Here is a 27,985-nt window from a genome sequence, read left to right on the forward strand (position 1 = left end):
GATTTTAAAGAAGGGAAAAGGATTTGTATTGCAGGAATGTTTGTGGCAGCCCTCTTTGTAGTGGCCAGAAACTGGAAACTCAGTGGATGCCCATCAATTGGAGAATGGCTGAATAAAATGTGGTATATGGCTATTGTGGAATATTATTGTTCTGTAAGAAATGACCAACAGGATGATTTCAGAAAGGCCTGGAGACTTACATGAACTGATGCTGAGTGAAACGAGCAGGGCCAGGAGATCATTATATACTTCAATAACAATACTATATGATGATCAATTCTGATGGACCTGGCCATCTTCAGCAATGAGATGAACCAAATCAGTTCCAATGGAGCAGTAATGAACTGAATCAGCTATACCCAGGGAAAGAACTCTGGAAGATACTAAGAACCACTACATAGAATTCCCAATCTCTATATTTTTGTCCGTTTACATTTTTGATTTCCTTCACAGGTAATTGCATACTATTTCAGAGTCTGATTCTTTTTCTACAGCAAAATAACAGTTTGGACATGTAAACTTATTTTGTATTTAATTTATACTTTAACATATTTAACATATATTGGTCAACATGCCGTCTAGGGGAGGGAGTGGAGGGAAAGAGGGGAAAAATTGGAACAAAAGGTTTGGCAATTGTCAATGCTGTAAAATTAATCATGCATATATTAAAAATAACAAAAAAAAAAGAAATACTACAGTAGAAGAGTACAAACTGTCAGATTCAACTGATGTGTTGGTTAGTTTTAATGAAGGGTTTTTTGCTTCCTAATTTTTTTTTCTTTTAGTAAATAGATTAGGATAACATCAGGAATAAAAGTGATATAAAAAACCATTAATGTGAATTTACAATTAAGAGAAAGAACTTCATTATATCACTATCTAACCTTATAACCTCATCGTACATCTTTTAACCTGAAGACAACCTCTGAATTTTAAGTCTAAAATAGAAGGGGAAAGAAAACCTCAACTTTACAAATCTGAATCTCACTTCTGAAGATAGAGATCCTACAACACACAATACTTGAGATAAGAAAAGACACAGGTTAAAAATACATTTCCGTCTTGTTCTGCCATATCATCAGGCAGCTCTTACCTGTTCCAGGTTAATGTAGTGCATATGGCAACAGTTGCAATACCCTTGTCGGTTCTGCATGACGGATCTGTGAAGGCCAGCTGTCCCCTGGCTCTGAATCCTTAAGCTAACAGGAAGAGAGATGAACAACAGTCCCAAGCCCAGTAAGAAAACTGCTAAATATTTGTTACACTCATTTGTTTGTTTTAATGGGGGACAGGAGGGCAGGTAGTTAAGAAAGGAGCAAAAAACAAATGCTTTTTAATGAAATAAAATAAGTTTTTTAAAATTTTTAAAGAAAAAAATACCAGTGGGCAGAACTTCACTTCCTATTCCCAAGATACTATGTGCAGAATCTAGAAGCTACAACAGGATATCTAGCTCATCTCTAATAATCTCAAACAGTTTCCAGCATTTGGAAAAAATAGAGACTAGATTTACAATAATTTTTTCAAAGTTAGTCATTTTTAGTATTAGAATTGGATTCTGTGAGAATTAACATCACCCTAGGGAAGACCATAATATTTTACAAGAAAAATTACTTCTCTAAGTTACTAATACATCATGTACTTGAGTGTATTAGTTTAATATCTGAAACATTTCTATTTTTGCAAAGTTCCTTTGCATTTTAATAATTCAAATAAAGGATTTATACTACAATGTCAAGTGACACTATAAATATATTCTTAAAAACTCACTCCTACAATCTTTTTCCTTATTTTAAATGTCCCCAAGCTATATCTTTACTAATTAGATCAAAAATAATGATGATAAATGTTTAAAGTTATAACTGGAAGAGAAAGGGGTTGTGAACCTGTATCATTATCTTAGTAAATTCCAATGTAGACAAGAAGCTCATCTAAAACTTAAAATCCCAAATAGTTGTCTGGGACAGAAAGTGCTGATGTGGTCTGCCCCAGTTACTAATATTCATAGCAGATCTTACCATACTAGTGGAACTTGAAATTAATTTTAAGATTTGAAACATTAGACAAATCATACTATAAAGATTTTACTCAGATTCAAGAAAATAACAATATATAGGTGTGTTTTTTTAACTGATGTTTTTAGTTTCTCTGTTAAAAAAATGATTTATAATAGTTCTACTATAATAATCTTGACTACAGATAACTATAGTAATCTCTCACGAACATTTGGCACTATGTATTCTATGACATTATTCAAAGGATTTTACAGAAGTTTTAGGAGTGGAATGGCCTTTAGAAAATATCTATTCCAAATCCTTCCATTTTCCTGATGAGGAAAGAAAGGCCAAGAAGGTAATGACTTCCCAATGTTTAAATCACTACACTGAGAAGACATCTGGCTTTTCTCAATATTGAAAATATTATTGTATGACCCTACAATTTGGGTCATTATAAGCAGAGCAGAATAAACAAGCCACTATTTTGCAACTGAAAAGATTTTTATCATTAACATCAATGAAATACAAGATATAAAAGCCTTAAATATCCAACTGTTTATATTCTTTAAGCTAAAATGTCCATTTCTACCCCTGGAACTAATTTACCTGCGATTTCTCTCTCTCCTTTGAGAGCCTTTAATGGCCTGCTTCCGATACCTACAAAGAAAATGAAGTAATGTATACAATGAAAACATAAAGACATAAGGAAATGATCTGTAAGTTTATCTTTTTCTTTACTGCCTTACTAACTGAATGGAAACTACAATGCAAAACTCCTCAACTAGTTTTTTATTTTAGTAAGTATAATCACCAGACTTCAAGTCTTGTTTTAATTCTGAGCCATTAAAAAATAAGTACTTTCTATATGCAATAAGATTATTTAAGATCAAGTATAATTTCAACAAAAATTCTCATAAATATACAAAACTAAGTTTTATATCATTTATATCATTCAAACTTAATAATGTGCATATATTTTTTATGTCTCCCACTACACATTAATGAATACATAAAAAAAGTCCATGAACAAAATCAGGCCTGAAAGTACAGAACTACTATATAGGGTATTTCTATTATACTAATAAAATTCTTAATTATTGCAATTCTTACATGTGCTTAATGTTCAAAATAGGATTCTAAAAGAAGAAACTGTTCTTCAAGCTATTAAGCATTTAAATGTCCAATTTTTAAGTATAATGTATGTGAATTTAAATGAGTAAAATTCAATAGATACTAACAACAGCAAATATAACCCCCCAAAAATAACAATAGTGAAATACTTGTCACTATCATAGGCAATAGCAGATAACCTAAGGAGAAGCACAGATGAATAAAGGTTTCAGCCCAAAGAGCCAAACAAGATTCCTGTGTAGTAGTAAACTCTACCATTTAGATGCCAAATGAATGGTGAAACATTTAATTAATCAGGGCAGACTGTTGGAAAAAAGTTTTAATTTAGAATCTATGCTTACACTAATCTGGGTGCTTCAATTGAATTCATCTATCTTAGGAGCTTTATAGTACTCCATTAGTACTGAGTAGTTTAATAAAATTAACAAATATCCTACCTTAAATGGAAGAAGCAGAAGCCACCTCAGCAGTTTTAATCCTGTTAGACATCTGTGAATTAAAGAGTAGATAATTTATTTGCCTCAATTGCTACCTACCCTTAATTACTGAATGAGCGGGACCTTAGTCAGACTGAGACCTGATGAACACTTTATCTTAAAAAGGTCAAGGTCTCCCACAACATCCAGGGCCATCTCCAGTTATCCTGATCTGGAACTGCCCACTTCACCCATATGGATCTGGAGGGGAAGGGGAGGTTTTACCCAGTCCTTCTTCCCTTAAATCAAAAACACTTGAATGTCATAGCATTACCTCCTTGATGACCTGATCCTCATCCAGATTATGATTACTTTCATTGACTAAAGTAATGCTATCTCCAGTAGTAAAGACAAAAGTCTCACCTTTACACAATATTTCAACCCCAACAAGATTAGGAAGGATTGCTTTTTAAACAAAAAGCCCTTCAACAATTTTTCTCTGCGTTCCACTACATAACTTCATCAGAATGATGCTAGTTTTGGTAAGGATTCTTGAGCCATCAAACTTATCATGAAAACCTAAAACTTTAAGAAAGGAAATAAGAGCTACTAAACATACACTATAAGTTGTATAGCATAGCTCTTAGTTAGAATTAGAAAAGGGGACAAACAATATGGGAATTTGTTTTACTTTATTATGCTTATTTGTTAGCAGGACTTTGTTTTCTATTTTCTGGGGATTTAAGTGAAAAAAAAAAAATATATATATATATATATATATTTTTTTTTTTCAGGGTGTGTGTGTGTGTGTGTGTGTATTTCCCTATATCCCTATATAGGGATTCTATAGGGAATAGAGACAATTTTTTATTGTCAGGGACAATAGAGAAAAAAAAAGAACAACAAATGAAAAAATAAAATTTAATTTAAAAAAATACAGACACAAATGAAGACCTATATAAACTGATACAAAGTGAAGTTAAATACCACTACAAAAACAATAACGTAAAGAAAGAGGGAAAAAAAGATATATATAATACAGAGAGAGAGAGAAACTGAACAGTGAATAATTTTTAAAAATCACAGTTGGCCCTGAAGAAGAAATATATGAGAATGTACCTCCTTTTATTCTGTTCAAAAGAGAGAGAAGATAAGTGTGGAACACTGAAAAGAATATGAAATTGTATGCTAGTGATGTATTGGTTAGTTCCACAGAACTGTGCTTTTTTTTTTCCCTCTAATAGTTTTTCTTTATTTGCACAATTAATAATCAAATCAACGTAAAATAAAAGGCTAAAATCATATGGCAAAGGAAAAAAAAAAAAGAGGAAGTAAAGTAAATACTAAAGTCAAAAGAATCTTTAAGACCATAAGGAAGAAATTAATTATCTCAACACAAAAGTCATTGATTTCATTAAATGTAAGGAATTAGCAATGTGAGAATTCCTTCCACTCCCACAGCTAAAATCATAATTCATGCCTAAATCATAAAGAAGTCAAAAGAGGAACAAACAGCTCTTAACATCTGAGGAAGAGTGAACCCAGTGCTGTATCCCCTAAGGCACCCTGCCCCTACCCTATAAGAAAGAATTATTCTATACAAAACAAGACAAAATCTTAGATACTAGTAGGGTGAATGTGAGTTCAGATTCTAATCCAATCATAACTGAACAAGAGATTGTTCTACAACATCTCAAACAAGAGATTATTCCTGCCTTCCTGCAAAAGTTTGCAGCGAGTTCCTAGAAGCCCAATAAATTACCTCTTGAGGAAGACTATTCCACTTTTAGATAGCTTTAATCACTAGGGACTATTTCTTAGCAATCAAGTTAAAATTTGTTCCTCTGCAAATTTCTTAGTTCTGACTCCTAAAACAATTAGAACAACGCTAATTCCTTTCCTAATCAATCAATAACTTTTACATTAAGTATTAAGGTATTACCTTGTACACATTTCAGTCTTTAAACTTCTTCAACTATTTCGATTTTTACTCTCTTCAAAACTAAACATTTCTAGTTCTTTCATCCAATTCTCATATGGCCAGGCTTAGAGTTTATTTCCCATCTTGATTGTTCTACAATTTATAGATGTCCTCTTTTAAACATAGCACTCAAAATAAAAAAAAAAAAAAAGGAATAGCAGATTCCAGATATAATCTAATAACAATAGAGTAAAACAAAACCTTGCCAGCAACTCTCAGCACAGACTAAGATCAAAGCAGCTTTTTTGGCTGTTCAATAACATTACCGACTTATCCTGAGATTACAGGACACTAAAATGAAGATTATTTCTATTTGAAATGCATTTCTACTTACCCTACCTCGTACCTCATCATGTATTTGTAAAATTAATTTCTGAATCCAAGGGTAGGACTTTAACATTTATCTCTGAAATTTTGCTTTAATGAATTAGTCTCATCATTCTATCAAGTCAAATCTCTCTTGGATCCCAACTTCATAAAAAGACTACTGAGGCTCCATGTTATCTGGAGTTCTAATAAGCATTCTTTTATATCTCAATTAAATCACTAAACAAATTCTGTTATCGTTTGTCCTTCATTTCTTGAAGAGGACCATGACATCAGGGAGGGGATGCCAGGACATGCAAGCGAATTGGATTTAAGTGAGGGAGGGTTGGGCAAAATCATCATCAGCCTCCTTTTCTCCTCTGGATGACCCTCAGTATGCTGAAATTTCAAAATATATCTTGGAGTTTATGGGCTAGGTTTCTTTCTTAAGGAAATATAACCCAAATAACTCTGGCTCTCATTGACTGACCAATAATAGGTTTAGGTCAAACCCTATTTGGTCACTGTTTGAGTCCTGATTGATTCAGAGTGAATTTAAGCAGCAATTGTTTCTGTTTGAGCCCAGAAATCCTGACAGATACACACACACACACACACACACACACACACACACACACACACACGATGGATAGATGGATGGATGAATAGATATATACATAAAGAGAAATAGAGACATAGACTTTTTTTTTTAAACTAGATAAAAGAAGCCATTCTCGGTCTCAATTTTTATCTAGCCTTAATCATTTATTGCGTACTGCCTCAGTCAAACTGAGACCTGTTAAAAGACAACAAATAATAAAACACAAAAAACTAAACATAAATCCCTAGGGCTTTCCACCCCAGGATGACTTCCAAGTTAACACCAGCCCCTTTAATGAGTAGTCATCACTCATGGGTTTAGTCATTCAATCATTTCCAAATTTAGCTAAATATCTTCCCATTTTGACTGAAGGAACTCCTTCCTGATCAAGAGCTGCTAAATGATGAAACAAACAAGGAGTCAAAGGGAAAGTAACATTTTATATGAACTTAATTAGGAATGTTATCTTTTTAATCTTATCACATATTAACTTATTTTTATTTAATTTAATGGTCCAAGTATGTATCCCTACAACTAACCTGAGCCTAAACTACTAGACTTGACTGAGTTAAATCTAATAAATAAAGGTAGATAAGAACTTTCTCTGATTATCAATCAATAAGTTTTTATTTCAGTTACTTCTTATGTATTAGGCACTGAGCTAGGCACTGTGAATATAAACATTTTAAAAAATGCAACAATTTCTGCTTTCAAAGGGTTTTCACTTTACTCAAGGAGACAACTTGCACATATTTAAGTATATATGTAGTAAAAACAAGACAGTTAAAAATAAAGTACTTTGGAAGAAAGGGCAACAGAGGGGAATAGAAAAGGTTTTTAATGTAGGTGAGACCTGAACTGGGTCTTGAAGGAAAAGAGGGATTCTGTGAGATAAAGGTTAAGAAGGAATACATTCTAGACATAGGGGTCAGCCTGAAGAAAGGCAGAGATTGGAAATGGAGTGCCATGTAAAAAGAATAGAGGAAAGACTGTTCAGCTCAACAGGAAGAAGAAAAATAGATAAAAATGAGGTTTTTGTTTAATGAAGCTAGTTGTTTGGGACCTCGCCCTGGAAGCAAACAGCCAGCTTATGATAGGGGCAGGACTTGAAGCTAAGGGCTTTTGATTTCCAGGTGATCTTTCTACCCCATTGCACCACACTGCCTTTCACCATCTTTTTCATTTAATTTGTTGGGTACCCTTCAGGGTATGAAGGTTTCTCTAGAACTTTTTCATTCCTCTTTTTTTTCTTCACTGGAATTACTTCTGTTTAATCATCAAAATAAAATTCCTACATGTTTCACATTACTCCTGGACTAATAACTTCCCCCTAAGATTTTGAATATATTCAAAGAAATTTTGCCTTTTTTTCTTCTCTGAATATGTAATCTCTTCTCCCACTACAATATGTATTCAACCATGCCCAGCTTTCCTTCTCTTTTTTCATAAACTCTAAAATAAAGTCATAAGCTCCTTCCAAGGGTTTTAACATTTCTACTCAGCCAATAGTTGAATCCATACTAGTCATAATCAAGCCTAGAGTAGCATTTCTTCTTTTCCCAGCTTCCATCATTTTAAAGATACAACTCTCTCACCAAACAAAGACAAAATAGCCTTTGGCAAACTTGAATTTCTAATGCAGAACAAAAGAAAGTTTACTAAAATATTAAGTGACATTTAAAGAGATGACAAATACAATGATTTTAAGGAGAACAACTTTTATGGTATAGATTTGGTAATAAATTTTGTAAAAAGATTAAATAGGGAGTCCCTGGAATTGACCAAAAAGGGCAGTGACATGGTCAGACTTTTAGGAAATCATTTTGACAGGTTGAGTGAAGAATTAATTGAATGACATAGAAGATCGACCTAAAGGCCAAGTGTGAAGTGAAAAAGGTCTATACCAGGATAGTGTCAGAGGAAAGAAGGCAAATGACACTATGATAATCAACAGGGCTTGGTAACTGATTATATATGGAGAGTAGTACAGGGAAGAGACTAAGGAGAGGAAGATGATGTGTGTGCCCTTGGGAAACTGTAGTTAGAAATGGGAGACTAGAGGGAAGAGAAAGAAAGAAAAAGTCAGCTTAGACAAACCTGAGACTCATCCCCATAAGGATAATAATTGAATCTATGGGAAGACAAGATCACTAAGAGATGCTGCACAGAACCACAGGGGATTCCTAGGGTAGGTAAGCCCCGTGGGACCTGGATGGACAACCAACAACAGAGACTAGAAGGGGTAGTGCAACAAACAGGCAAAGCAAGAGATAAAAACACAAAAACCTAAAGAATTATTAAAAAGAGGGAGATGAACAGTCTCAAAAGGCTAATGAAAGCTCAAGAAGAAAACAGATTAAGAAAAAGGCTTCAATCTAGAAATTAAAGGGATCATGGGTAGATCTGAGAGGAGCAGTTCCCACTGAATGATGAAATCAGAAGCCAGAATACTTTTTGGAAGTTCAGAAGAAAATGAATGGGGAAGAAATGGAAGCACTGATTACAGATGGCCATCTTAAGAAGTCTGGTCATCAAAATGTTTGTGGCAGCCCTTTTTGTGGTGGCTAGATACTGGAAAATGAATAGATGCCCATCAATTAGAGAATGGCTGGGTAACTTGTAATATATGAATGTTATGGAATATTATTATTCTGTTAGAAATGACCACCAGGATGAATACAGAGAGGCTTGGAAAGACTTACATGAACTGATCCTAAGTGAAATGAGCAGGACCAAGACATTATTATACACTTCAACAACAATACTGTATGAGGATGTATTCTGATGGGAATGGATATCTTTTGACAAAGAAAAAATCTAATTCAGTTCCAACTGATCAATGATGGACAGAATCAACTACACCCAAAGAAGGAACACTGGGAAATGAGTGTAAACTGATTGCATTTTTTGTTTTCTTCCCGGGTTATTTTTACCTTCTGAATCCAATTCTTCCTGTGCAACAAGAGAACTGTTCAGTTCTGCACACATATATTGTATCTAGGATACACTATAACATATTTAACATGTATAAGACTGCTTGCCATCTAGAGGAGGGGATAAAAGGAGGGAAGGGAAAAGTCGGAACAGAAGTGAGTGCAAGAGATAATGTTGTAAAAAATTACCCATGCATTTGTACTGTTAATAAAAAGTTATGATAAAAATTTTTTTTAAATTAAAAAAAAAAAAAAGAAGTCTGGCCATGAAAGGGAGGAGTGATAAATTAACAATAGGCAGTAAACAAGATCAGACCAAGTGAGGTTTTTATAAGGATGAAGGAGATATGAATGTATTTGTAGGCATCAGAGAAGCAACCAGCAGAGAAGAGACTGAAAATTAGTGAGAAAGAGAGGATAATACTTACTGGGGCCTATCAACTGAAGAAGACAGGATGAAATCAGATAAATTATATACACAGAAGGGTCTGCCTTGACAGAAAAGGCTACCTTTTCATTGCAGATAGGTGGTAGAAATAGTGGCAGAAAGTATTTGAACAATATAAGATAAATCCTAATTATAATCAAGAAGAATTTAAATTATATCTATTTTTTTTCCACTAAGCTAAGAATTATATAATTTACTTGAGTAACACTGCCATTAAAAAAAGAATGAAACCCCAAATGCAGTTATGATGAAAATTCATTTAGAAAACAAATTCCCTACCTATATCAGATCACTGCATTTTGTAATTATTGAAGAGTTTCTTAAAGGCAAAAACCTAACCATTTCCAATTTTCTTATGAAGGCAGTTATTAATTGTAATGAACAAACACAGCCATACAAATGTTGAAACACACTTCGATTCTCTTAGTAGAAGAGGAGGAAACAATGAGTGCATATCTGTCAGAAGCAGTTGCTACACCAACTGTTTTTGATTTACTGTTTTTCTGTCACAAAGTCGAGTTCAATAGTGGAAATTGGAGGAAGGGAGGCAGAAAAAGATTATAGGTAAAAACAGAAAGCATCAATAAAAAAACTAAAGTAAAATTTGCAGTCTACAAAGCTACAATAAAAATATATTTAGTGCAAGGGACCCATTTATTCTTTGACAATTGCCTCAGTACCCCAAATAACTTTTCACCTGGAAGAAGCCACGCAAATGTGAGAATTCTAGAAATTCTCCCAAAGGTTTATAATCTACACAAAAGGTCATGGTGTACCCCAGTTCAGTCTAGTATCACTTATCTTTATGTGACTATGACTCTCAAAAGGGGATCAAAATTACAACCTACCTTTCAAGGTTGCAATGAGAATCAAATGAGATAATATCTCTAAAAAGCTCAGCACGGTACCTGGCACATAGTAAGTACTATAAAAATGATAGCTATAATAATTATTAGATTTTTTAAATTAAATAGTATTTTTCTGACCCATAGCGAATTTTAATCAAACTACTTACTTATTTGATTATCTACCTGAGTTCTCAACTACAATCTTCAAAGTTCTAAAAGCTTTTCTTTCATAAGGCTGGATCAACAAGAATGTGATGTTTAACAATGTTTCCTATACTGTCTGATGGCACAAATTATTAAATACTAGTGCTTACTGAGAGAAATTATGACATTTCTTGTGAGTCTTTCAAACATAGATTATCCACTAAAAGCAGAGGAATAGCTAAGTCTCAAGGTTGTTCACTGTAATCCTATTTATGAGCATGCTGTTTCTCTCTTTTCCCTTTACAAAATTAGCAAACTAATGAAGCAGGTGAAGAACCACAAATGCATGAAGAGGATAACTGCTAGAGCTACTCATCAAGCAACTGGGCAGAAAAAAAAAACAACACTAAAAAGCATTCTAAAATGCATTACTGCTAGAGAAGAAGCCCCAGGTTAAAACCTAAAAAAGCAGATGAATGCTTTTTGACAATTTTGCTTTATATTTTTCTTTCTGAAAAGAAAAATGAAAGGCATTTAATTAAATAAAAGTGTCTGCTGAATATTTTTAAGTCCATGAGAGGAGAAAAAAAATCTTCATTTAAGATTCTTATCTTTTTAATTTTGTGTTTCCTAGTCTCAAATCCAAAATTCAATAAGTGGTTCCCATATGCAATGAAATTTTCTAGGTCCTACAGACAGAGAAATAAGATATGTTCCTTTCTTTCAAAAAAAGTAACTACCTAATATCAAAGGCTTCATAGCATCATAAATGCAAAACTGAATTTGAAGAGATTGCTCATTTTACTGAGGAAATGAAGACCCAAGAAGTTTAAATAACTGACTTACCCAACATCATACTGGCAGTAAGTGGGAATACAGGTAGTAAGTCAGGAAGTAAATTTAGGTCTTCTGACTAAATCCAGCACTCCTGCCGTTGCACTACACTGAGATTAAAAAGGTAAATAAATCACAAGGAAATCAATCAACAACCATTTATTAAAAAGCACATATCAGACATAAGGTTAGAAAGACAAGAGTTTACAGATTGTCTGCAAAATCAGAATAACACCATGGAGTAGAATAGAAACTTTTTTATTTATTAAAAAAGTCATTTTCTTCTAGGAACAGACACAAACAAGAAATTAAGATACTTGTGTTTACTGTCTAACAGGATTTACCAAAAATTGTACTTTTTAAAAAATAACACTAAATTTTGGAAACTTACCAGAAATGTTAAAATACCTGTAAGAAAATTAAAGTTCATAACTTTGTATCAAGTTAGACAATGTAAAATATATCAAAATATTTTAATTAAAAATGGGTTATGTTCATAAAAGATCTTTAACTTTTTAATGGAGCTCCCTTAATGCTAGCACTACTTTGAGGAGATGAGTTTTCCTATAACCCAGAGTAGAAAACCTTAGATCACAAATGCATTCTAACTCAAACTGGGGAAATAAATAATACATTTATATTTTTTTTTATATCTACATGCAAATTTAATATTTCATTTTCACATGCAACACAAAAGAAGCAGTAAAGTGCCTACTTTTCTTACCAGAACATGATACAGTGTTGGTATTTTCATCAACAACCTGTTGGAAAGATAAGTACAAAGGGCCCAAATTGCCAATTTAGTTTTATAAGTCTTAAATATAAACTAAAGGAAGATTACTAGATACTAACCTTAATAGTAGCCCTTTCCCCCATAAAATAAGAATATTTCAAATATATCAGACATTAGATTTCAAAGTTGTAGTCTTCTTCAGTCTCAGGACTTTAAGTCAATACAAACATCTGGGTTGGAAACCTAAAAATACAGAAAAACATAAGAGTCATTGTTTATGGACATTTTCTAGCAATCATTAAGAAAATGTTAAAATATCTTAAAACTGTCCTAACCATAAATCTACCTTATATTTATGAAAAACTGATTAACAAATATTAATTTTTATATAAAAGACAAATAGCAAACCAGTTCCACTTGTTTAGTGATTAAGAGAGCCATCTACTCCCAGACAGAGAACCATGGAAACAGTGTGGAACACAACATAGCATTCTCACTCTCTGTTGTTATTTGCTTGCATTTTGTTTTCTTTCTCAGTTTTTCTTTTCCTTCCTTCTTCATCTGATTTTTCTTGAGCAGCAAAATAACTGTATAAATATGTATACATATATTGGATTTAACATGTATTTCAACATATATAACATGTATTGGACTACCTGCCAGCTAGGGGAAGGAGTGGAGGAAAGGAGGGGAAAATTTAGAACAAAAGGTTTTGCAAGAGTCAATGTTGGAAAAATTACTCATGTATATGCTTTGTAAATAAAAAATAAAAAAAGAGAGAAATCTATGTTACCTAAGACACAATACCAACGTATCATGGTGACCTTATTTTCAAAGGGTTTAACAGGAAAAGGAAGACATAAGTTAATTATAAAACTATATATCATAGCTATCCAACTACTCAGAATCTAACTTAATTGCAATTTCTTTCATCTAGGATAAGCAAAGAATCAGGAATAAGCAAAATCAATCTAACTGATGTGGAACAAGGACGTTAATCAGCAACTTTAATCCATCCAACCAGTTTCCATTGCCACAGAGTTAAACCAACTTGGGAGACTATGCTGATTAGCATATTTTAAGATAATCACAGAGCTAGTCAAAGTCATATGGACTCTATCAGATCCTTTGTTAGCCCCTCCCCAAATCTCCCCTAACTCTTCCCCTTATTCCCTAGACCCTGTCTTTATTTCCCTATTTTCCCCTCCAACTGTAAAAGGCCCACTGCTAGAAGCCCACTGCTTAATTATATATGATTCTGTCTTGCTCAGGCTCAGTCACATTTGGGTGAACTGATGAGCCATTTCGTGTACAAATGGAATCCTTTGGCCATGATAAATCAGTTCATGTCTTGAACTACTCTCCCATCTAATAACATGGTATTTCATCTAAATTATACCACTTCATAACCACCTATCAATGCATCCATCCATTCAACCAACATTTATTAAGTGTCTACTGTGTAAGAATCTATATGCTAAACACTGAAAGAGAAAGTTTAAATAAATAAGACACATCATCTGTCATCATCAAAGTAATCACAAATAACTAAAACACAACATTATAAAGTGTAACATGGTTGCATGCAAAATGCCAAATAAATGAAATCCAGAGGGAAAATAAGTGATACCAAAAAGTTCATGTACAAAGCTCATATATTTTATAGTTAAGTGCATCTTGCTCACAAGTAAAACTAATTTTTTTATTAATACCATCAATCAACAAGTATTAACTAAGAAATAACTGTGACCTAAGGTATTGTGCTAGGAATTGGGAATATAAATTCAAATTTTAGGGAGGAAAGAAGTACATATAAAATACATACAATATAATTAGAAAAGTAACAAAATACAAGTATATACAAAATAATGGAGCACAAAAGAATTTAGGAAGAGTACTAATAGTTGGGGAAATCAGGAAAGTCTTCATGAAGATGATGCCTGAGCTGCATCTTTTTGGGGAGGTCCAATTAACTGATGTTTCTTTTCTCCCTTTTCCACCTCCCCCCTTACATTGAAAAGAAAATCCTTCAAAGAAATATGATGATAGTCAGGCAAACAAATTTTCCCAATGGCCACATCAAAAATGCACCCTCATTTCATCAGACCTGCCAGAGATATGTAGCATCTATCATCACTGGCACTTGGAATTATGGCTGGCCATTAAAATTATCAATGTTTCTAAATGCTCCATAAATTGTCTTTGTGATGCTATTATTGTATAAATTGTTGTTCTGATTCTGCTTATTTCATTCTGCATGAGTCTTCCCATATTTCTTTGAAATTATCCCTTTTGTCATTTCCTATGGCATAACAGTATTTGATTATATTCACATAACTAAGCTATATCTTAAGAAGTAGAGAGGGATTCTGCAGTGGAAGTAAGATTTGTCCTTCACTCTCGAAGAGGATCATGACATGAGAAAGGTGATGTCATGACCTGCAAGTGAACTGAATTTAAGTGACAGCGAGCTATACAAAGTTACTAACCTTACTTTCCTCCAGAGCCATCTGGGTCCAGTGGTAAGGTATAGATTAAGACAACTAGAGATGGCCCTAGATGCTGTCGGAGACCTTGGCCTTTCTGAGCTAAGAGCAGTCTTCCCAGGTCTCACTTTGTCTGAAGCAAAGCCCATTCAGTGATTGAGGCTAAGTAAGAAATGAGACAGAGAATGGCCTCTTTTACCTAGTTTAAAAAACACCAACTGGGAGAAAACCCTCACGGTTTTTGACCAAAATAGAAAACAATTGTGGACTCACTTGGCCATTAGAGCCCAAACAATGACCAAGAGAGGTTTGAGCTGGGACCTACTGTCAGCCAATCAACAAGAACCAGAGGGACTTGGGTTTAAGGCATGATTCTTTTTTTGTTTGTTTTGTTTTGCTGAGGCAATTGGGGTTAAGTGACTTGCCCAGGGTCACACAACTAGGAAGTGTTAAGTGTCTAAGGCTGGATTTGAACTCCGGTCCTCCTGACTTCAGGGCTGGTGCTCCATCCTCTTATCCATCTAGCTGCCCCTTAAGGCATGATTCTAAAAAAAAAAAAAACTAGCACATAATCCCCAAGATCTCTCAAAAGGTTTCCGCGATCAAAGCTTTTATTGCTTTGTGCAGGAGACTGTACACTGAAGGCATTTGTCCTTCCTTCTCCAAGAGGACCATGACTTCAGGGAATTGATGCCATAACTTGCAAGGCAGTGAGGCAGAAATGCGAAAAGTCATCTGCCCCACTCCCTCAGAGGTCATTTGGGTCCCTTGAGAAGATACAGATCAGGATAGCTGGAGAGAGCAGCCAATAATGAGGGACAGCCAATGCAAAAAAAACTAATACTCGAGAAGGATTATCATGTTTGACCAACAGAAGGCTAGTTTGGCAGGATTGCAAAGATTGGGAAGGAGAGTAAAAGCCCAATGAAGCTGGAAAGACAGGACAAGGAGAGTTACATAGGGCTTTAAGAGCTAAACAGAGATGGTTTTATATTTTGTCCTAGAGGCAGCTATATCAAGCTAAGAGCAGTCACAATGTCAGATTTGTACTTAAAGAAAAATATTTTGACAGCTAGGTGTAGGACACATAGACCCATTAAGGTGGTTGTTGCAATAAGACTGCAGTTTATACAGTTCGAGAGATTCCTCCACAGACCAACCATGAAAAGTTAAGATGTCAACTAAGGTGTTAATAGCAGTGCTTAAAAATAACCAAAGTAACCAAACTACTAAGGAGTGTTCTCAACTTCTTCCTCATTTCCCACCACACACACACACACACACACACACACACACACACACACACACACACACATATATTCTGATATGGACAACATAAAGATCCTAAGATATTCATGAAAAAAAAGGCATTACTCATAGTAATGGAGAAGAAAAAATAAAAATATCATGCTTAATCACATATTATGTATGTAGACTATAACTTCTATCAGAATGTGATAAAGCCAATTCTAAAACCATCTTTAGGATAAGTGAAATAGACTACAAGCAACAGCCGAGTATGTCTAAATTCCAGGCCTATTTCAGAAATAGTGCCAATGTGATACTTGTCCGAAGTGGGCAACACAGTACAGCAGAAAGAGCATTGGCTTCAAAGCATCTGGATTCAAACAGGAACTTGGGCCTTAGACTAAAACTCCAGGGCCAATTATTTTATATGGATCCATGATCTTCCTTTGGAAAATATGGATCATAATTTCATGAATAATGCTAATATGTCCTCTATGCTACAGTCAGTCATACACTCTAAGAGTGTATCCTACCAAAACAAAGAGATGTTAGTGCAGACAGATAGGAACCAGATAATTGCAACAGCTTCCTGTCTCCCTGATTTCTCATCCCTCCACTCTGTCCTTAGTGATGCTGCCCCTAAAGTAATTTTCTTTATGTGCTGATCTGACCATATGACCAACTCGACCAACTCCAGTGGTTTTCTTTTATCTTTAAAATAAAATGTAAATTTTGCATACAGTCCTCTATAACCTGGCCCCATCTGAACTTGCTACTATTAGGGGGTGTCACCATACCTGGGCTCTGTCTGCTCCTCACTCCCCACATTCTCTTTCCTGTTCCAAAGCCTTAGCCTCAACGATACCTCACACATGGACCATCCACTCCTTGACTTACTTCTACTTTAAAGTCCCTTTCTTCCTTTCAGATGCAGCCCAGGCACCATATCTTCACAAAGCCTTTCCTGATCCTCAGATTCCTAGTGCCCTCCCTTCCCAAATGTTTCTACCTAATAATTTTGTGTGTATATGTATTTAATTTTATATGTTTTATACATATATATATATATATATACACACATACATATGTATATGTGTATGTACATATTTTTATGTACACATACACACACACACACACACACACACACACACACACACACACACGTCTTGACTCCCCCACCAAATAAGCTCAGTTAGATGGAATAAAATGTGCTACCCACCTCTGTTGAAGATGAGGAATCAAGAGAACATTATGAGATAGATGTAAAAACACCAATGCAGAACAATGTTTTGTTTGCTTATACATGTTGTGACAAGAGTTTTCTTTTTCTTATTTTTTTTAAAGACATACAAAGAATAAAAATAAGGGGTTGAAAAAATTTACTATGCTTTAAGTAAATCCAAAAAAGCAGCAGCTGCAATCATGCTAACAAAGTAAAAATAAGCATTTAAAACATAAAAAGAATAAACAAAAAAAATTATATTACACTGTTAAGAACCAGAGACAACAAACCAACGTCAATATTAAACTCATATTTTCCAAATAACTGAGGTTAGGATCTAAATTCACATAATGAACATTACCTGAGCTACAAGAAGACAAGAATTTTTGGTGTCTCTCCCTCACGTCTGGATAAATCTAATGAAAAGATAAAACAAAAGAAAAAATACAGACCTGAACAAATTGCTAAAGAAGCTAGACCTAAAAAAAAACTTATGGCATATTATAAATAAGACTGTAAAACAATATTTGTATTTCCTATAGCATCATAATGAACATTTTACTTTTGACCACATGAGAGATATTAACAAATGAAAAACAGTAGAAATATAAACACATCCCTACAGACAAAATCTAACAAAAATAGTCATTGGGTTCTAGGGTCACACAAAAAAGACTCAGAGATTTAACAATAATAATCTAATGAGGGTGTCAAAGAACAAATCATAGAAACGATAGTTATGTGTGAGAAAATGATAATGAAAAAACATACCAAAATTTTGAAGGTTCAGGTAAAGCATCTTTAAATAAACCTAAAATAAATAAGACGACAATATTGTAAATTAGAAGAGAAATAGATATGTTAGAAATGAAAAACAATATAAATATGATAATCTATAATTAATAGATAGTAATAAATAAGCTAGTAAAATCTAGATCTCCGGAAAGACTAATAAGTGATAAATTTTTTGCTAATCTGATTAAAACAGGCAGAAAACCAAATCAACGAAATATAAAATGAACTAAGTGAAATTACAACAAAATCAGAATAAAAAGAATAATCATAACATATGCAATTATGTGCTAACAAAATTGCAAACACCAAAGAAATGAGTAACTTTAAAAATATAAAATATTCAAACTATCAAAAGGCCAGATAAAGACCTTCCCTAATACAATCTCAGAACAGAAAATATAGCTAGTTTTAAAGGACCTACTTAAGAGGGGAGGGGAAAAAAAAACTGATCTGATGGATTCAAATGAGAAATTTAATTTCTCCTCTAAATTAAAGAACAGTTGATACAAATATTTTACCAGCTATTCTCAAAAACTAAGAAATAGAAAGAAGCCCTTTATGAAACAGATATAGACTAAAACCTAAACCAGGGAAAAACAAAATACAAAAAGAAAACTACAGGCCCATATACTAATAAATAACGACTCAAAAATTTTAAACAAGAACTTGTCAGACTATTCTAACTTATCCTAGGAATTATTCATTATCGCCAAATTGGATTTATACCAGAGATGCAAGCATGGTTCAACCTTAGGAAAGCAATCAACATCATTAACATTAAAAACAAAAACACCAAAACCACATGAGCATCTCAAAAGATGAACAGCCTTTGCCTTTGACAAAGTGCAACAGAGTCTTATGTTGAAAACCCTACAAAGACTAGACATACAGAGATACTTTTTAGTACCATAAAAATTACCTAGATAAATCCAAAAGCAAACATCATATGTAATGTGGATACACTAGAATCTTTCCTAATACCTTGAAGCAAGGATGCCCACTCTCCCCACCATTATTTGATATAGGTCTGGAACTGCTAGCAACCATAACAAGAAAAGATAAAGATATTAAAGGCATAAAGATAGGCAAAAAGGAGCTAAAACTGTCAATAACTATCAATTAACTTAAAAAATGCCTACTGTGTACCAGGTGCTGATGATACAACTTAAAAAATCCTATCAACAAGGACCTTAAGACAATTATAATGTTTCAGCAAAGTTGCAGGCTATCAAACCCTCAAAAATCAACCATTTTTCTATAGAACTTTCAAATCTCAAACTATATCAAAATTATTTATTAGTTGGAAAAATAGAAAAATCAATCAATGGAAGAGACTAAACAAGGTAAAATCAGAACCAAGACAATTCAACAACTCATTGTTTGAGAAGTGAAAAATATGTTACCCAAGGAAAAAACTCCTTATTTGATTAAAAAAAAAAAAAACAATTGAGAAAACAAAAGTTTAGATATTAGGCTTAGACCAACACCTTATACCATATTTCACAATGCATTCTAAATGGATATAGGACCTTAATATCATGATCAAAATATCAGAAGAGAAACAGATCACATACCTCATCCAGCTGTGGGTAGGAGATATATTCTCTGAACAATAGAGAAAACTACAAAAGATAAGAGAGATAATCCATATTACTTGAAACCAAAGCAGAGACAAAATCTATGTACCTAAGAAAGGAAGCAACTGAACGGGAAAAAAATCTTTGTATTAAATTACTCAGATACAAATTTGATATTCCAGATATATAATTAATAAATATATGTAAAAGTAATAGCCATTCCCCAAAAGACAAAAATAAACATTTCTTAAAAGATGTATTTATAGCCACATAAAAAAAATGCTCCAAATCACTAAAGAGAAATTCAAATCAAAAACATCCCTGAGGCTTCACCTCACAGACAGAAAACTGGCAAAGCTGATTTTAAAAATGGTAATAATCAATCTTGGAGGAACTGTGGAAAGATAAGCACACTAATACACTGTTGGTGGAGCTGTGAAAAAAAAAATCTCAAATTTCTTAAAGAAAGTGACTAAGATATCCAACAAACCCTTTGAACTAGAGATTCCATTACTAGGCTTATACCTTAAAGAAGCTATTAAGAAAGCCCCTACATAAACCAAAATATTTATAGCAGCACTTTTTGGAAACAAAGTAGAAAGAAGCCCATCAACTGAGAAATAGCAAAGCAAATTGTGGAACATGAATGTATTAGAATACTACTATATTGTAAGAGTGATGAATGTAATAAATATAGAGAAATGCAGATTTCCATGAACTGAGTTATATTGATTTTTTTCTCATCCTTCACTCCCCACCTTTCAAAATCAATATTATATATTGGGCAACTAAATGGTAAAGTGGATGGAGTGCTTGGCCTGGAATCAGAAAGCCTCATCTTCCTAAATTCAAATCTGGCTTCAGACACTTACTTGCTATGTAATCCTGTCACTTCACCCCGTTTGCCTCAGCTTCCTCATCTGTAAAATGAGCTGAAGGAGGAAATGGCAAACCATTCCAGTATCTTTGCCAAGAAAACTCTAGATGGGATCAGGAAGAATTGGACGTGACTGAACAACAATTTGTTATATGTGATAGCATTCTGGAAGAGAAAAAGTGAGGGATTCTGGAGAAAACGAACTTGATATATTAAAAAAAAAAAAAAAAAAAAAGTCAGGGCAGCTAGGTGGCAAAGTGGTTAGAGCACTAGCCCTGAAGTCAGGAGGACTCGAGTTCAAATCTAATTTCAGATACTTAACATTTCCTAGTGGTGTGACCCTGGGCAAGTCACTTAATCCCAATTGCCTCAGCAAAAAAAAGGAAGAAAAAGAAAAAAAATCATCAAATATAAAAACATTTGATTTCTTAAAAAGTTATATAAAAGAGATTAAAAGTTCCTATTTCTGTTCTTGGTATATGGAAATGCTGGTGCGCTGGTGTTCCTGATGTTTGTCCCAGTACCTGGGCACATCACTGGTAAGAAATAAATGTTCACCAATTTATTGAAAAACAAAAAATCAACATGATAAAGTTTAATGATGTGATATTGTCAAAATATATAATGTCCTAGGACTAGAGGATTTGGATCTAGAAAGCACTTCAGAGATCATTTAGTCTGATCTCAGTGGATAAAGTTCCAGAGTCTGGAGTCAGGAAGGCTTTCATTCAAATGTGACCTCAGACACTAATAAGTGTCTGTGTGATCCTAGACAAGTCATTTCACCCCATTTGCCTGTTTCCTCATTTGTAAAATGAGCTGGAGAAGGAAATGGCACACTACTCTAGTATCCCCGCGAAGAAAACCCCAAATGAGGTCACAGAAAATCAGGCAGCACTGAATAACTTCCTGACTCTAAAACTAACACTCTTTATCATCAACTGCAATAGGAGCTATCATGTGTATCTATAGTGCTTTACAGATTCAAGATGTTCCATGCTGTCTTATGTGAGGTAACACAGAATGAGATACTTACACAAATGAGCTGAAGTCAAACTTTTTAGAAGTTTGAATGTTAGAAATTTATACTTTAATCTATAGGTAATGAGTAAGCACTGAATAGAGAATGATAAAGCAGCAAGGTGTTGGAAGGAAGGATTACTCGGGCAGCCATGCAGAAGTCAGAGTGGAGAGGGGACAGCCTGAAGGGGATAAGGATAGTTATACTATGACTACAATCTACACTAAAGTGAGGGTCTGAATTATTATGATGGTGGTTGTTGTCCAAAGGAGGAAGGGGTCACTATGAAGGTAGAAAGAGGAACTGGCAACTAATTGGAAGGAGAAAGAGAAGTTAAAGGTGACTTCTGGATCATGTGTATGGGATAAAGGGACTGGATGAAGTAAAGCCCAAAATAGGTGAAACTATCAAGGGAGAAGAAATCACTAGAAGAACTATAAAATGTACAACAGCAGCCTTAGGGCAATATCTAGTTTCTCAAAAAAGAAAGAAAGAAGCTAATAAGGATTAAAAAAGAGAACTATTTGTTTATATGATGTGCCTTCATTTTACAGATTAGTAAACTGAAAGCCAAAGAGATAACCTGACTTTTCCAAAAACTTAAACAGGCTCAGAAGTGGTCAGAAAGGGACTGAAATCCAAGTTATCTAATTCCACAATTATTTATTTCCATGACCTAAGAATGTCATCTTAAAGAAATAAGAGAATGCCTTTGAGAAATAAAGAATGACAAATAATTGGAAAGATGATTCATCATTTATGTTTGGAATATGGCAATATGATAACAAAAAATGGTATCTAAATTCATTCACAGACTTAGTATGTTATCAAAACTTCCAAAGAGATATTTTATATAACTAGACAAAAAAATAATGCATTTGAAAGAATAAAAAGTCTGCAATCTTCAAAGAAAAAAAAAGTGGAGGTGAAAAGGGAATATAACAGCACTTCTACACCTCAACTTTTATTCTATGAAGTAAAATTTATTAAAACCATTTGGTACCGATTTTTTTTTAATTGAAAATAAAAACAAATCGGTAGAAAGACAAACAAGTGAACTCAAAAACAGAATGTAGAAACATAAATAATAAATTACTTCACAAAAATTCCTTATCTGCAAAGATTTTCTGAGAAGACTAAAAAAGTAGTTTGGCAAAATTTTGATTTAGAGTAAACCAATATCCCACAGCATATGCCACAATAAAAGCAAAATGCATACATACAATGAATACTAAAGATCACACCATAAACAATTATGAGACCTAGATCAGGTATGTTCAGTAATAGCTAGGGAAAAGATCACTTAATCAATTAAGGAATATAGGTGGTGGATCACAAAGCTAAAAACAGGTCATTTCAAGTAAGTGAAATTTAAAAGTTTTGCTGAACACAACTAAGAAAAGGGAAGTATAAATATAGATCAAGGGAGAAAAAAATCTTCAAGATATATTAAATATCTAATAAGGGATCAGATACCAAGATAAAGACTAACAGTCATACAAGACAAAGAGTTACTCTCCAAGGATGAGTAAAGGACTTGAATAAATACTTCTCAAAAGAATTATAAACTATTAATAATTATACACAACAATGTTAAGTGACTAATAATGAGATATTCAAATTAGAACAAATAAGGTATCATTTTATACAGAGCAAAGAGTCAAAAAAAGAAGTAAAGTCAATGTAGGAGTGGCAGCAGAAAGGTACACTAAAGCTATGAATTATTCCAAATATCATGGAAAGCAATTTTAAGCGACTAAATAAACACATCTATATTCTTTATCTATAGGCCACACTGGTTAAGGCATATACTTCCCCTACACTGACAAAGAAGATCAAAAACATAAAAATCCTATATATTTCCAAAAGTCTTGGCAGAACTTTTTGTAAAAAGAAATAAACAGAAAAAAAATTAGATGCCCATCAACTAGTTAACTAATCAAGTTATGTAAATGGAATGGAATAGTGATGCTCTGTAAGTAATTACCAAATAGTGAACTGAGAAAAGGATTGGGGGACCTAAGAAATGATGCAACGTCAATAGAACAGGAAAAAAAACTGTCCCCCCAAAGTTAAACTAAATACCGTGCGATTATGAAAGAACAGATGAAAAAATGTGCTTCTCTCAGCCTCTCTGCAGAAAGCATAGGGGCATATCCACATGAAACCGACTTCATGCTTTGCTGTATTAGATTTGTAAAACTACTCTTTAGTTTTTTCCCCTTTGCCTTTCAGCTTTTCTTCCAAGTGGGATAGGGGAAAGGATGAGGGAAATATGTGAAAATAAAGTTATCAATAAATAAAATTTAAATTAATGAAAATAACGAGGGAAGATTCCAGAGCGCTGCTAATGAAAGACACCTCTCCGCTCTCAGTCGAGTAGATCCCTTAACTAAGCCTTCAAGTACAGTTTGGTTATAACGTGTAAAGATTCAATGGAGAGGGGAAGGAAAAAAAAGATTGGGAAAATGATTGTCACAAAACAAAAGGCAACAGAGTTCTAAAAACAAATGGAATAGCAGTGTGGAAAGCAAACCAAGAGCAGAGCCACAAGGAAGGAAGCTCCAAGCTGTCCAAAGGCTCGCAAGAGAAAACCCCCGGGAGACTGGGGAGTAACCGCTCGCGGACAGCCCGCGAAAGCGTTTTCAGCAGCTACAAGAGCGAGTGGCCGGGTGAGGGAATGAGGAAATGAAAGCCTCCGGGGAGAGGGTCGGGGGGCGAGGCAACGGCAGCAGAGCTAACAGAACGGAGGGCGGTTTTGTTTTTAAATGCCGGGGGGACCTGAGCCTCCAGGAGCCGCGGAGAGGGAAATGCAGCATTCTGGACACAAAAAAGGGCCACTCACTAAAGGGACCAAACCGCGCCGCGGTGACAGGTGGAAGGGCTGCATCCCCGAGCCTTGTCTGGACAATTAAACCGAGACCCGAGAGGCGCTACCTGGCGGCGGCCCACGGCGGCCCGCGCAGTTCCGAAGCAGGGCCACGGGCGGCCTCCCAGGGCTCGGGCCGGGAACGCGGGGGCTGCATCGCGCTCCTGGGAGAAGCGGAGGGCAAGGGGGCACGGCCGCAGACGCCCCGCTCCGAGGGCTCCCCCGCCGCCAAGGAGAGTGCGGAGGACGCGGGCAAGGGCCCCGGGGGGCCGGGACCGCGGCGCTCAGTCCGTCTCTCCTCAGTCGATCCCTCTTCCCGCTGCCTCCTCCCTCTCTCCTCTCCCTCCTGACACACGCGTGAGTCCGGCTCAGAGAAGAGCCGCCGGGCAGTGGGAAGAGGGGGGAGGGGCCGAGAAAGGAGTGGGGAGGGGGAGAAATCGGCGCAAAAGCTGGAGAGCCGGAGGAGGCCCCGAGTCCGCGTCCGACAAGCGGGGGCAGCAGCCAGTGCAAAGCGAGACTAGGCGGCCGCTGCCTCCCGGTCCCCGAGCGGGCTAAGCCCCGCCCCTTGGGTGGCGCGCCATCGGGGGCGGCCGGGAGCCCCCAGCCGGGCGAAGTAGATGGTCGGCGGACACCCGTTCCGAGCCGCGCCCCGTAGAGCCGAGGGCCCCTAGGCACCTTTCCAGCCGACGGGAGGGGACGCCCCACGGTAGTCTAGGGGCCCCCACGCGGAGTAAACGGGGGAGCCGTGGGCCCTTGTCTTCTACCCATCCCCTCCCCCTCCCTGACACTCACCTCAGCCGAGTCCCTCGCGGACTCCTTCCGGGCCGCAGAGGGGTCGGAGCTGAGGGAGGGGGGGAAAGGGGGGGGTTTCTCTTCCTTTTCCGGGGTCAGTGAGGCGGGGAGCGCCCGGGCTCAGGGAGGTGAGGGGCGGGAGGGAAAGGGGGAGAATAGCAGAGGTCGGCTCGCACGAGCCCCGACTCTCCCCACGGGAAGGAACGGGGCTGCGTGGCCGCCGTCCGGCGCGCTCACCCGGGATGGGCTGGGGGATTTGCGACGGCCTTGACAACCCAGTCGGGATTGGGCGCCAGCAGCCGGCTGACCCCACCCCCAGCCGCGCAGCCGCTCGGCTCCCGGCTGGGCCTGCAGCCAGGCTACCCGCCACAGTATGCACGGATCGCGTTGGACCCTCTCAGCCTCAGCGTCGAGGATGCGGAGCTTGCCGGGATTGGTCCCCTCTCCCTCAGGTGGCTATGCCCACCCCCGCAAAGCACTGACGAAAAGAGGGCAGGCCCGGAGGGGATCCAGAGAACCCCCCTCCCCCAAAAACGACCACACACCCACCCGCTCAACCAAGCCCAGCCAACTTCCGATTACCGATCCGAAAAGAGCCCTCGCAGCTAGACAAGGTCCGCTCGACTGCCGCTCCAGATGCGAAAGGAGACGATCCTGTGACGTCATTTACCAATAGCTTTTTCGCGTCATGACTGTCGGGCAGCTGGAGCGATGGAGCAACCCTAGCACTAATTTCCCAGGGAAGGAGCACCTAAGATACAGTGTATATACGGAGCTTTGCAAGCCACAAAGCAGTGCATAAGTGCAGTGAGAAATCAAAGCGAGCCACGTAGAGGTCACTGTATATCACGGAGATTTTCCTTTGATTTCTCCCAGTCCGAAATCTCGGACTACCCTCTGCAACCGCATTTTGTAATAGGCGAAGAGCTCGGAGTAGATATTTTTATGTCCCCAGGGCCTAGCATTAAGCACCTTGTAATTAGCAGATGCTTGTTAAATAGTTTTTTTTTTTTTTTAATTCGCTTGAGACCTGAATAGTTTTCTGATTAGGAAGAACCCTTGGGACTCAACCCTCTCAAAAAACTCATAGGGGCACAAACAAATATGCCTAATGAAACATGGTCAAAATGTTGACCATGAAAAGATGAGTAATATTACCATTCCTTGTAGAAATCATGTGCTAAATTGCACTTTGACTATTAATAGGCTTATCTGTCAAGTTTATTTTTGTCAGCTCAGATAAGTTACATTTCCATTCATTAAAAAACATAATCGACTGTTTAATTTTTTCATTTTCAGTCTCTTTATATCACCATTTTTTATCTACAGCATCCTATTGCCTCTTTGTGCTCTTGATTCTCTTTGCCAAGTAAACACCGTGTTTCTGAGTTACTAGATTTATAAAACTACTATAATGCTACCAAGTAGAGAATAGAAACTAGAGCTGTGATTTCGCTGCTAAAGGAAACTCTTTCCAAAGCTGGTCAACATCTTTTCTACAACTTAAAAGTCTTAGAAAGTTATTTCCAGTAATTTGCTGGAAATCCAGGAAGCTAGTTTGTGCCCTAAATAGAATTTGGACTAGGCTTCTTGACTTCTTGGACAATTTCCACCACACACGCGAGTACCTCCTGCCACTAGCAGTCATTTAACCTGCTGCCTTTTCTCCAAATTTTCATACTGTGAGTAAAACACAGAAACTTTGCCCTTACTTAGAAATAAATGTTTCACCCACATTTATTTCCTTATTCACGATTAATCTTTTTCTGATATTGCTTTATGAAAATATCAAATCACCAATCTATCCTTCCAAGCTAGTATTCTGACAAGTGGTGGCATGAAACTCCTAACAACTTTCTTCTACCTCTCTGATTTCAATTATCACCTCTTATAGAAGCAACTCCAAAATCTCTATATCCAGCAGCACAATATTTCACAAACTCAACTGTACTTCTACTTCCTATACATCACCCAAATCTGCCATCAGTATTTCATCTTAACATACCCAAACTAAAATTAGCATCTTTTTCCTACCCCAAATTCCCTAGTTTTGTTAGCAATCACCCAGACTCAACATCTTAACTAATAAGCATCTCTTCCCTCTATCTTTTTTCAGTTCACAGTCTTTATGCTTTGAGGCCCTTATCACCTCTCACTTAAGTAACTGTAATAGCTTTGTAACTGCTCCTGTTTTCAGTTGTCATCTTGCAACCATTTTTCACAAAAAGGATTCATTCAGTGTGCTGGGAGCCTTCCTCATTCTCTGGATGTTGGGTAGAAACCCCCAAAAAACACATTAACTGTCCATCAATCATTTTTCTTGTTATGTGACAAGTCCCGTCTTTTTTTTTTTAACCAGCAATGAATTTTAATGACATTATCCCATTCTCCTGTTTAATTCCCTAATTATAATGTTTCAAGTTCCACTTGCTCATTTTCACTTCTGAAAATGATCTATATTTTCTCTGTATCTTACAATAAAAATCATTTCTTTAAAAAAAAAACAAAGGATTCCTTATTTCATAGGGATATAAAAAATTAACAAAAGACTATACATATTATAAACATTCAACATAAAATCCATTAGTAATATTCAAAGGTTAAAACCCAACTTGCTAAATAAGATTACAAATTTATCATACTCTTGAGGAAGGATAAAGTTTCGAAGTTATAGCAATTGTGTGCTGTGAAGTTATCAGGGTAATATCTGATTTGTTAGGAAGGTG

The 27,985-nt window shown here is 36.0% G+C and overlaps 1 protein-coding gene across 20 annotated transcripts in view; it reads right to left on the reverse strand.

The window, feature by feature from the left end:
• ZDBF2 (zinc finger DBF-type containing 2) overlaps positions 1-27,985 on the reverse strand; it is a 111,504-nt gene that overhangs the window by 31,005 nt on the left and 52,514 nt on the right. For 6 of the 20 annotated variants that reach the window (XM_031958230.1, XM_031958214.1, XM_031958231.1 and 3 more), the window contains exons 3-11: positions 19,698-19,745; positions 18,100-18,139; positions 17,690-17,744; positions 12,492-12,615; positions 12,364-12,400; positions 11,652-11,749; positions 3,566-3,617; positions 2,604-2,654; positions 1,094-1,199 (exon numbers count right to left, since the gene is read on the reverse strand). In XM_031958230.1, the coding sequence (XP_031814090.1) occupies positions 1,094-1,153 (60 nt within the window). In that variant the 5' untranslated portion in view covers positions 1,154-1,199; positions 2,604-2,654; positions 3,566-3,617; ... (4 more) ...; positions 18,100-18,139; positions 19,698-19,745. The other 14 variants (XM_031958228.1, XM_031958222.1, XM_031958216.1 and 11 more) reach the window with 14 other exon arrangements.

Source organism: Sarcophilus harrisii, chromosome 3 (genome assembly GCF_902635505.1).
Source record: "Sarcophilus harrisii chromosome 3, mSarHar1.11, whole genome shotgun sequence".
Classification (NCBI taxonomy): domain Eukaryota; kingdom Metazoa; phylum Chordata; class Mammalia; order Dasyuromorphia; family Dasyuridae; genus Sarcophilus; species Sarcophilus harrisii.